Source organism: Dunckerocampus dactyliophorus, chromosome 2 (genome assembly GCF_027744805.1).
Source record: "Dunckerocampus dactyliophorus isolate RoL2022-P2 chromosome 2, RoL_Ddac_1.1, whole genome shotgun sequence".
Taxonomy (NCBI): Eukaryota; Metazoa; Chordata; class Actinopteri; order Syngnathiformes; family Syngnathidae; genus Dunckerocampus; species Dunckerocampus dactyliophorus.
Genome location: NC_072820.1, coordinates 22150763 through 22162942, shown reverse-complemented (window position 1 = coordinate 22162942; position 12180 = coordinate 22150763). Strand labels below are relative to the sequence as shown.

The 12180-nt window shown below is 37.2% G+C and overlaps 1 protein-coding gene across 5 annotated transcripts in view; it reads left to right on the top strand.

The window, feature by feature from the left end:
* The window catches only part of LOC129175335 (pituitary adenylate cyclase-activating polypeptide type I receptor-like), a 39299-nt gene that overhangs the window by 21847 nt on the left and 5272 nt on the right, over positions 1–12180 (top strand). For 3 of the 5 annotated variants that reach the window (XM_054766552.1, XM_054766553.1, XM_054766554.1), the window contains exons 5-14: positions 24–124; positions 199–296; positions 1525–1657; positions 3484–3637; positions 4585–4645; positions 4758–4827; positions 4907–4998; positions 5348–5431; positions 10026–10155; positions 10290–10331. In XM_054766552.1, coding sequence (XP_054622527.1) covers positions 24–124; positions 199–296; positions 1525–1657; positions 3484–3637; positions 4585–4645; positions 4758–4827; positions 4907–4998; positions 5348–5431; positions 10026–10155; positions 10290–10331 — 965 coding nt within the window. The remainder of the gene's footprint in view (positions 1–23; positions 125–198; positions 297–1524; positions 1658–3483; positions 3638–4584; positions 4646–4757; positions 4828–4906; positions 4999–5347; positions 5432–10025; positions 10156–10289; positions 10332–12180) is intronic. The other 2 variants (XM_054766555.1, XM_054766556.1) reach the window with 1 other exon arrangement.

Sequence of the window (12180 nt, the reverse complement as noted above, 5' to 3'; positions counted from 1 at the left end):
TCTTCGTCATGTCTTTCTTCCAGAGATGGGGAAGGTGAGTCGTAACTGTACCGAGGACGGTTGGTCGGAACCGTTCCCTCACTACCTGGATGTCTGTCTCTTCTATGACAACACCACTAAACCTGTAAGTCCAACTCGTACTAAAATTTCCACAAACAGAAAAATGCTGATCATGCACACTGTGTTATCCACTGTTAGGACATGTACTACGCCTCAGTCAAGGCGCTGTACACTGTTGGCTACAGCACGTCTCTGGTGTCTCTGACCACTGCCATGGTCATTCTCTGCAGGTTCAGGTGAGCTTTGCAATGTCCAAACTTTTCACCAAACGCCACACACAGAAAAATGAAAGGATAAAAAGCCTACTTTGATATTTTTTCAACCAACACATGTCGATATGCTAAGAAGTTGTATATATTTCAAGAAAAAAACTGCACCTTAGCTTTATGATATAGGTGAAAAAGCGTATTATTAGTATGAACATTGGTCTTTGATGTTTCTTTTCCCTATTTTTGCTGTTGTTTTTTTCCCCAAATATTTCAGCTTTTTTTTAAATAATATTTATAAAATGTATTCTCATAATATTATGACTTTATTCCAAGAATATTTTGTCTCTGTTCTCATAATATTATAACTTTTTTTCCAGCCTAACTTTCCAAAAATTACAACTTTTGTTTTGTTTGTTTGTCATAATATTACGACCTAAAAAAAAGTTTTTCTTTAATATTTCAACTCTATGCTACTAAAAAATTTTTTTTCTTCATATATTACGAATTTAGCCTTGTAAAATCTTATTTTAGAAGATGACTTTTTTCTCGTAATATTTTGACTTTATTCTCGTAAAATTAGAGTTGTTTTTTTTTTTTATTTCTGCTGTTGTTTTTTTATGATTAGTTTTTATCCGTCTTCCGTCCTGCAGACAGTCATTTCAAATCACAAAAAGAGGTGGCTGGAACGATCCCATTGTCGATGTTACCAACACAGTGGGCAAATTGGTCTGTGTCGAGGTTGTAATAACATAGTGACCTGCAAGGGTACAACGCTAGGGTAATTGCAAGGCAGGCCCATTCAAAATTTCTACTGAAGGTTTTCTACTTACTATTTATTATGACTGCTATGTATTTTCTTTACAGTGATTATAAACCTTGACTCCTATTGTACCACATTATTATACTGCCTTATCATTTAATCATTTAAAATTGGCAAAGAGTACATTTGGAGTACAGGAAGTGAACAAAAGTATTGTAATTGATGTGAAATGGAAAGGTGGTAGGATTAAATAAGCTTTGATTCTTCCTACTCCTTTTTGGACATGTGGAACTGTGAATTGTACTATGTGATGTATTCCAATGTAACTTGTATGTTCAAAATAAATTCAACCATAACCATTACATATAGGCTAATATATATATATATATATATATATATATATATATATATATATATATATATATATATATATATATATATATATATATATATATATAACATATATTAACTTTTTTTGCATGTCCCCTGCATCAGGAAGCTCCACTGCACCCGGAACTTTATCCACATGAACCTGTTTGTGTCCTTCATGCTGAGAGCCATCTCTGTCTTCATCAAAGATGGCGTGCTGTACGCGCAGGAAGACAGCGACCACTGCTTTGTGCACACGGTCAGTCAGTCTGATTTTTTTTTTTTTACTTCTGCTCCTTAACCGCTGCCTGCAAATGTGTCAGGACATGTGTTGCCTTGTTGCGTGTGCTGTTATTTTCCGAACAAATACGCCACACGGTGGCGCCAGTATTGAACCCCATGATTTGAATTGACTTGAAATTTCTCACACTATATAGCTCTGTAACTGGAGGGTGTTTAGGCAATCACCACAAAATTTGGTACACATCTTTAAGGGACTGACAAGCACAGGTTTCTAAAAATGAGTAGCTCTTGTCCATTTTCATTTTGTAAAAGTAGCTCTCACAAGACGAAACGTTGGTCACCCCTGATATAGCCAATAGTGCGTTTTTAAATGTACACTTAATCTATGTGATCGGTACCGGCCGATTTCACTCATGGATGATCAGTATCGGTATCGGCAGCATAAAACCCTGATCAGAGCATCCCTAATCAACACAGCTCTCACTGTTGTTAAGCAACAAGACGCCGTGATGAATGCGGTTAATTAAGGTGCGCTAATGGCCTCAGCAAAGCCGCTGAAAATCTGCTGCTATAGCCTCTGATTAACATGTCAATGCTTACTTTTCTTTGTCCGTTGTTGCCATGGCAACCACAGGTCCTGACACTGGAATCATGTCTGCCGTGTAGTTTCATGACCAACACACACACGCACACACACCCGTACGCACTCGAGTCAACACGATCGCCGGGGGGCAAAAATTTAAAAGACAAATTGCATCCTCATAGAACACTCATGGAGCTACATGCAAATTAAAAGTTGTAACAATTTAAGGAAAACTCTACATAAATTGCAATAAAAATTTTATTTGAAAATTTTTTAAATCATTACTATAACAGTAATATAACAGTACAATATATGGAATTTAAACCTTGTAACAATAACAAAAATGTAATACATTGCAATGTGTAATTTTTGAATTATTGTTATTATTATTAGATTTATAAAATCATTTAACAGTATAACATATTAAAACTAAAACTTTTTGAATCATTATTGTTATATTTATGTATGTTATATTAATGTAAATATATAATATGTGGAAATCACAAATTTTACCATTTTAATTTACATTTAGCAACATTTTTTTCATATTTTGCAATAATAAATAATTATTATTTTTATATTCATAAAAGAAATAATTGGGCATGTTAGGTTAATTGGAGACTCTAAATTGTCCAAAGGTATGAATGTGAGTGTGAATGGTTGTTTGTCTACATGTGCCCTGCGATTGGCTGGCGACCCGTCCAGGATGTACCCCACCTCTCGCCCAAAAGTCAGCTGGGATAGGCTTCAGCATACCCCCGTGACACTAGTGAGGACAAGCGGCATAGAAAAATTGTAACAATAAAAAAAAATTGTAATACCTTACAATATTGCATTTTTTAGAAATCATGATTTATAAAAAAAGTTGTTTAGCTGTATTATACATATTTTTCCACTTTATTTAAGTGCTTCTGCTGCCTTATAGTGAACCTATTGAATTTAACAAATATGGTTTCTTGCCCTATCAAGCAAGGAATAAGTGATTAGCTGCAGTCTTGTCGCCATGGCAACTGAGTAACTCTAACACCCTGAAATTACACGAAAAGCCACATTTGTTTCTTGGATGCTTTTATTGGTGCTTTAAAGAAGGGTAAGTAAGGATTTTGTGTTTAGAAGCTGCCACTTCAAACATTTGACAATGGAGGGTGTGCACGTTTGCGATTGATTTGAAGTTACTGATTGGTACATTTGTGATGATACTTTCATGATGCAGTAGAGTCATATGGATCTTTCTGTTCTTCCTGTGTGTCATCATGCAGGTGGCGTGTAAAGCTGTGATGGTTTTCTTCCACTACTGTGTCATGTCCAACTACTTCTGGCTCTTCATCGAAGGCCTCTACCTCTTCACGCTGCTGGTGGAGACCTTCTTTCCTGAGAGGCGATACTTCTATTGGTACACCATCGTCGGGTGGGGTAAGTCTCGCTTTTAGTTCTGTCCAAAAGTTGATCAAACTGTAGTACCCCAATTTCCCCACTAGGTACAGCAACTAATGTGGCTTTCATCCACTAGTCTTGGCACTTAATTGTATTGGAATAAATGAGAAAAAAAACATCAGGAAAATGCCCACTGGAGTACATTGTGGATGTCCACCGTACATTTTATATTTCAATTATTTTATGTTTCTTTGTGTAGTTGTGTAGTATTAAATGTAATTTTAATTTGAGCTGAGAGCTGATATCTAGCAACTTGCATGGTGTTCTTGATAATAACAAAAATCACTTAAGCTCTTACATGAATAGCTATAAAAAACATAACTCTTATGAGCTATTTTTGTTGGTGGTGTTATATTTGTCCAAACGAAAGTTACCTTTAGTTGTATCAGGCATTAAAATGAACAAGAAACTGAAGAAACAAGGGTGGTCTAATCATTTTTTCTATGACTGTGTATCAGAAAAAATGAAATCAATGTAAATAGTAAAGTCACTGTCTTTTTAACAACATTTCTCAAATGTTTTTTTAAATTTTGTATTAATTGAACTTAAACGCAGTTAAAAAATGAAGAGTGACGTGCTGTAAAGCACTGAATTTAATTAGTACCTTCTTGTCGCATAAGTTTAACACACACAAATTAGTTGATATTTTTGATTTTAACTAACATAATACAATTGTGTGGCACCAGTTTTCTGTAGAGTGTAGTTCTAATGTCACAAATTTAATGATTTAAGTGCAGCCATCATTGCTGTAATCTGCTATTTAGATATTGCTACTGTAATAGTAAGCTTTCATTTGATTTTCTTTTCGAAATTTTTACTAAAGTACATACTACATAAATTACTACAACAAATCTATTTCTATAAACACTGCATTCATCCATAAGGTAAAATTAACAATAGCTAATATTCCAACATTGTATTATTAGGAACTCCCACTATTTGTGTGACCGTCTGGGCTGTCCTCAGGCTCCATTTTCATGACACTGGGTAAGCATCCTTGCAATATAAACAGTGTAAACAATAAATAACACAGCAATGTCAAGTAGAAGAAGTGAAATAATAAAATATATATACTGTACTGCTGCTTTCCTTTATACAGATGCTGGGATACAAATGAGAACACTGCCCTCTGGTGGGTGATCAAGGGACCTGTTGTGGCCTCCATCATGGTAGCACAGATTCAGTTACTGATGTTTCCTGAGGATGTTATGTTACAATATAAACCTACACGTTTTCACTTTTTTCTAGATCAATTTTGTTCTCTTTATTGGAATCATCATCATCCTGGTGCAGAAGCTTCAGTCTCCCGACATCGGCGGCAACGAATCCAGCATTTACCTGTAAGTAAACACACCTCAGGGGATGAAATAAGACTATAATTCATATGTTTTTTATTTATGACATAGCTCACAAGGAGGACCTGCGTTTATTGATTCAAAACGAACGTCGTCAGTGGTCCAAATTCTGCTCAAATGAATGAAAAAGAAACATACACCATGCATGCAGTACAGAATATCAGTAAATTGCTTTTCCACTTACTGTACGTGCATATGTATTTGGCCACTTACTGTACGTGCATATGTGTGTGTGTGTGTGTGTGTGTGTGTGTGTGTGTGTGTGTGTGTGTGTGAGACAACATGTCTGTGTCCCTAAAGTCTTTGTTGTGTTGTCTTTGTATGTGGTGTGTAGCAGCTGTGCTCAGAAATGCTTCAGTGAGCCCTCACAGGCTGTTCAGCATTCGTGCAGGATGTCAGAGTTATCCACCATCACACTGTAAGTGTGTCTGTGTGTGTGTGTGTGGTGTGTGTGTCTGTGTGCACTCCTGTATGACCCAGGGCTCTTCAAGTTTGTTAAATGTCGCCCACACACATATCTGCACTTCTAGTAATGACATCATGCATCACCTGCTGTGCTCTTTCACTTGATGACCCATTTCAACTACAACCTCTGACTCAGCAATTTTTCAAAAGCAAGTCCTAACCTTGAAGGATAAGGGCAGCTTGAGCAAACACGCTCACAAGAATGTAGTAAGAAATCATACAAAAAGAACTTGTTGAGGAAGAACACAATTTGTTGCAGAGTGCTGGCCAGCCAGGAAGTAAAGCAAATAGAAATAATCCACTCCAGGGTCAAAATCTTTCATGAACTGTCCAGGCAATGTTGTAATCCTCCAAGGTCCCCCAGACCTCCAGGGAGCAGAATAGCTTCATCATATTTCAATGATGAATAAAATATTACAAATTTGGTGTGTGTACATTAAAAAAAGAGGGGTTATTGTAACAAAAAGGGATTAAAAATAGAGAAAATATGCCTAAATAACAAAAAACGTAAATGGTTAGGTCTGAAAAGATGGGACGCGGTGAAAGTGAAAAAATTATATACAGATGTACTCCCCCACCAAATTGCGGTTCGAATTTTGCAGCTTCACTCTATCACGGTTTTTCAAACATATGTTAATTAATAAATCATGCAGTTTCTTGGTTGAATACGACAATCATTAGTCCAAAATATGTGCATTTAAGCAAATTGTATGTATTTTATGCCTAAATTAATAATTTTCAAGCATAAAAATGGCTAAATGAACTACAGTACCAATATAAGCCATTTAGAAGATGCATTGAAATTGTGAATGTAGTATTCTATGTTGGTCACTTAGTGTCAGTAATTGTTTGGTGAGACAAGCACCAGACTGGATCGCCGGCGCTTCAGGCTTTTATTGCAGGTTTAAATGATCTCATCTTTCTATGGTCTAACCACCAAAAATATTCAATTTATAAATAAGGAATCGTACTTCACAGAAATGTACTTATCATGGTTCGGTCAGTAACCAATTAATCGCAATAAATGAGGGATTACTGTACTATATATTACATTTTTATTATAGTCTTATGAGAGGAGCTGTTTTCGGTCCTAAGAGTGAAAAGTGTAACGTCATTTTAAAGGGGCCTCAAGAGCTGAATTATATTTTAACATTCTAAGCCAGCCATCACCGAATGGCGGACCTCGGTCTTGATCCGGACCCAGTGATGGCCCTTTACGGACCCGTGACCAATTAAAGTGAATGGAAAATAGCATAGAATAGAATAGAAAAGAATACCTTGAGTGTCATATACGAGGTACAACGACATTAAAAAAGGCTTCTCCTGCTTCAGTACAAACACAGTAATAAAAATTGCAAAGCTCAATGAGAAAACAAGCTCAATAAAAAGCGCAAAACACATTATAAACAATGTATTGCACAGAAGTACAGTTTCCCTACATTCATTCCACGGATGAGGAATAGTGAGATAGTTTTGTAGGCAGCAGCAGTAACAGTGAAAGGAATTTCTGTGTTTTACATGTAAGTTCATGGTGGTGATAGCACTCAGAAAGAAACTGTTTCTGAGTCTATTTGTCCTTACTTTAGTGCATCTGTAGTGCCTTCCAGATGGTAGCAGCTCAAACAGATGAAAAGCATGATGTGAAGTGTCCTTGATTATGCTGTGAGCTCTGCTGAGACACCGAGAGGAGTAAATGTCTGTCAGGGAGGGGAGAGGGCAGCCAACGATCCTCTGTGCTGCTTTCACTGTCCTCTGAAGCCTTACTCTGTCTGCCTCAGTGCAGCTCCCATACTAGGTGGAAACACAGTACGTGAGTAGGCTCTCGATGGACGAGTGGTACAGGCCAGCACTATATAATAAGAACATGTAATCATGCTCGCGGACCAATCGCAGCGGCGTAATTACTTTGGGGGTTTTTTACAGTTACGTGACAGCAAACACGGTGACGTCACTCAAAATGAGCCAATGAAATAGTTTGTTTACTTGCGGAGCACAGATCATAAGAGGGGAAGTGTCCACCAAAGTCTGATGTGAGAGCGAGGATAATAACGTATAGCCCAGTATGAAATATGAGTATGAGTCATAACACATTCATTTACAGCACAGCAACGTGCAAGTGAGTGTTCACTAAGGATTGTGTTGATATTGGAGCAAAAGAAAACATCTTTCACTGGCGGGAGAGTTGTGCAGGAGTGCTTGTGCTGCACAGACCTTACTCAAGAGTAAACAAAAACAGGAATTGTGTGACGAATTCAGGCAAATCCCAATGTCAGCTACAACAATAACAAGAAAACGTGAAGCTTTATGAGGGTGTACTGATGCAGCTTTTCTGTTAAAGAGATACTTATTAAATTGTTATTATTTATTTATTTTTAATAGCAACCGGTACAGTTTCATTTAACTTAAAAATAAGCCTTTTTCGTTGTTTGTACAGTCACACTTAGTATTATTTATGAGCAATTTGGTCCCGTTTTCTTTTAAATGCAGTTTTGGTGCCAAAATAATTGTGTTGTCGAGTGATGTGCAGGGTTTCATTACATTTGATATTCATATGAGTTAGTCTTTTTGATGCATCCATCCATCCATTTTCTATGACGCTTATCCTAATCAGGGTCACGGGGGTATGCTGGAGCCTATCCCAGCTGACTTCGGGCGAGAGATGGGCTAGGCTCTGGACTGGTCACCAGCCAATCGCAGTCTTTTAATGCAATTTAAGGCAAAATAAGGATCGGACCTTAGCTGTGAAAAAAAATCAGAAACGGCCTTTACTCAGTTTTAATTGAAGACCCCGACCAACTGTGATATCAAAAGTATATCAAAAACACATCACATCTCACCTTTTATTGTTCTTAATTCTTACACAAGTGTAAAAAGAACAATAAGGCAGTCCAGCTACACTTTTATAACAAGTGAGGTATGGGGACGCTGGAGTCTTACTGCTCTGAATGCGAGTCCACTTACTTCTTGTAGTGGAAATGTCATGCAAAAGCCAAAAAAAAAGCAAAGTGTGCATAGTTAAACCTTTGATGCTTGGCGAATTAGTTGATTTTGCTCAAGTTTGAGGCATTAGGAGCAGTATTTTCCTGAAAATACTTAAAGCACTGTCAGTTTTCTACTAATTGCAGCAGGAGTGTCCAAAGTGCTGCCCAGGCACCATTTCGGCCCAGAGGGCAATTTTTATTGGTCCACGGAATATAGTAGAAATAAAATTAAACCCCCAAAAATGGAAAAAATAGAGCAAAAGGCACAATATAATACAGTCATCCCTCACCACATCGAGGTTCGGATTTCACAGCTTCACTCTATCACGGTTTTTCAAAAATAAATAAACTAAATAAATCATCCTGTTTCATGGTTGAATACGGTTTACCAGTTTAAAAAAACATTTTTAAATGCATATTTAAGCAAATGTTATGTGTTTTTGCCTAAATTTTCAAGCATAAGAAGGCGCATTTAAATTGTGATATGTAGCATTGTACATTGGTCACTAGGTGTCAGTAATGTTACTGTTCAGTGAGCCAAGCACCAGACTTGATGGCTGGGACAGTAGGCTTTTATTACAGATTTGAATTAAGTCACAACAGGCACAATAATAGCATAATCATTGTAATAATAATAATCAGAATAATATCACGGGCTACTGTTGTGGCCGTAACCCATGCCAACCTAAAACTCAACTCTGAAACCCCGACATCACTTCTTGTCCTCCACACACAAGCACAAGTTTTATTTATGACTTTAATTTTCTCATATTATATCTACTATATTAGGTAATAGGAGTGTAAAGATGACTATAGGGGTGTTATTTCATGTCTGGAGGGCTCTAATAATGTTAAAAATCATATTCAGAAGGTCATAAACAGGTTTTCTATGCTCCACCTATGAAAATATTGAATTTATAAAAAAGGAATATACTGTACTTTGCGGGAATTCACTTATCACAGTCGGGACTGGAACCAATTACAGTAACTGCTATAAACTAGGGATTACTGTAAAAAGAAAAAACTGAAATGTTGACACTGACAACTAATAAAAACCCAAGCTTTTGCATTTAAATACTATATATAAAAGTGTTTTTTAGCCTTTTTACTGAAAAAAATATATATAAAAAATATCAAAGCGGCCCCCGCATCCACTGATATTTCTGTATGTGTCCCTCGAATTATAGCTCTGAATGGATTGTAGAGAATTGTACTAAATTGTCATAGAACAGGTTCTCCACCCACAAGTATAGAATGCACAACACCATCAGCTGCTTCCTGTGTGTATTTGTGTTCCATTATTGCTATTGTTTGTTGTCCATGCTTGTCCTTTGTGTGTCTGGTTGTGTTGCTTCTGTCCTCCACTCTGCGTGCAACACAAATACTCAGCCACCAATAACCAAATTCTGTCTTTGCAAAAATAATAATGCTCACTTTACTGCAGAGTGACACTCTACAAGAGGTGTTCATGTAAAAATGAGTTTATTATTGGATCATACCTGTTCCTAATATTGTGTCCCCGTAATGTCGCCCACCAAGGTGATGACAATGTTGTGTGTCACGTAGGCGTCTGGCTCGTTCCACCCTCCTGCTCATCCCTCTGTTTGGAATTCACTACACCGTCTTTGCCTTCTCCCCCGAGGACGTCAGCAAGAGGGAGCGTCTGGTCTTTGAGCTGGGACTGGGATCCTTCCAGGTAAACACACAAACAGTAATACAGCTGTCATGACCTCTGAAAGCCACCACAGTTATATTTATGAGGATGCATTATTTCTTTGCTGCATAGAATCTTTGATCAAATTATTATAAAGACCTTCTCTCCCCCCTCAGGGTTTTGTGGTGGCTGTCCTCTACTGCTTCCTCAATGGAGAGGTAAGCTTGCTGCTCTTTTATGTACATCTTTAAATTACACACATAAATGTTCTAAAATATGACATTATGAAAAGTTTCACACTGATTTTTAAAAAAAACATTTTTAAAAAATAAAATCAAACATGAAATGTAAATGGTTGCTAAAGGCAGACGACAAATCAGTGGATTGTCTGTTTTTATTCATCAGAAAACAACAATTGTAACAAAGGAAAACCATGTATGTCTGTCATGTTCCATAAAACTACAGTAATTCTTATGAGATTTTCAAAATATATAGTGTATATTATAAATATTTTTGTTGTTTTTTGGACAATTGGACTTACATGTTGGACAGTATGGTGTCCTAGCGGTTAGCATGTTGGCCACACTGTCAGGAGATCTGGAAGATCAGGGTTCGTATCTTTGTTTGGGCAGTTTTCCCCGTGTGTGGTACCAGGTTTTCTCCTGGTACTCCGGCTTTCTCTCACATTCCAAAAATATGCATGTTAGGTTAATTGGAAACTCTAAATTGTGTCAGTGTGAATGGTTGTTTGTCTATGTGTGCCCTGTCCATGGTACCAGTCCAGGGTGTACCCCGCCTCTCGTCCAAAGTCGGCTGGGATAGGCTCACCTCTGCGATAGGCTCACCTCTGCGATAGGCATACCTCTGCGACCCTAGTGAGGACAAGCGGGATAGAAAATGAATGAAAGAATGTTGGACAGAGGTGCAGAGGTTGACTGGATGTACCATTTTTAAATTTCAAAACAGCAAAAAGTCAATAATTGTGTATCACAGGCTACTTCCTGGACTCTACCATTTGTATTATGGAGTTGGTGGATGATAATATTGGGGCTAAACTGGCGAAAAACAATAGAATTCCTTTAACGGAAGAAAAAAAAATCATGGCACATTGTAATTTATGTATTTTTTTGTCACGATGTTATATTTATGTCCCTATGTTAGCTATTTGTTACACTTTACCATTTGTATTCTGAGGCACGGTGTCACGCTCCCTGAGTTAGCCCGTGTGACAGTTTGGTTCATTTTCCCTTTTCCCTTTCGTTCCCTTTTGTGGTCGTCGCCACAACGCCACAAAGAGCAAAATGTGACACGAGACAAACGATACCAATATGACTAAAACAGCTAAAGGAGAAAAAAAAATTCCTCCAATAAAAGTGAAAAAATCTTAGTATTTCTGTCCATATGTTGGCAAGCAAGTTACTTGCCGGACTCTACCATATGTATTCTGAATCGAGGGAGGCAATTCCATCATGATTAAAGAAAATTTTTTAACAAAAGCGGAATTAAAAAAGTAGCACTTTCATTTTTTTGTTGTTTTTATGTCCGCATGTTTGCTAGAAGGCTATTTACTGGGCTGTACCATTTGCATTCTGGAGTGAGTAGATGATCATATTGTGTCAAAACTGGTGAAAAGCAGTAAATAAGTGCTTTTAACAAAAGCAGAAAAATAATGGCACGTTGTATTTTTTTTCATTTTGTTATATTTTTGTTCTGGCTCCATCGTAACTGCGAATCTAGTGAGCGGTACAGAAAATGGATGGATATTTTTGTTCCAATATTAGCTCCAGGCTACTTCCTGAACTCTACCATCAGTTGTATTCTAGAGTGGGTGGGTGATTAGATTGAGGCTAAACTGGCAAAAAACTATGAAATTCCTTTAACAAAAGTGAAAAAAAAAATCACAGCACATTTTAGTTTAGTTTTATTTATCCGTATGTTATATTACTGTCCCTATGTTAGCCAACAGGCTGCTTTCCGAAGGCTACCATTTGTATTATGGGGCAGGGGGAATGGTTCTACTATGACTGAAATGCCAACAACAGGAGAACCACCAAAATGTAAAGGTTT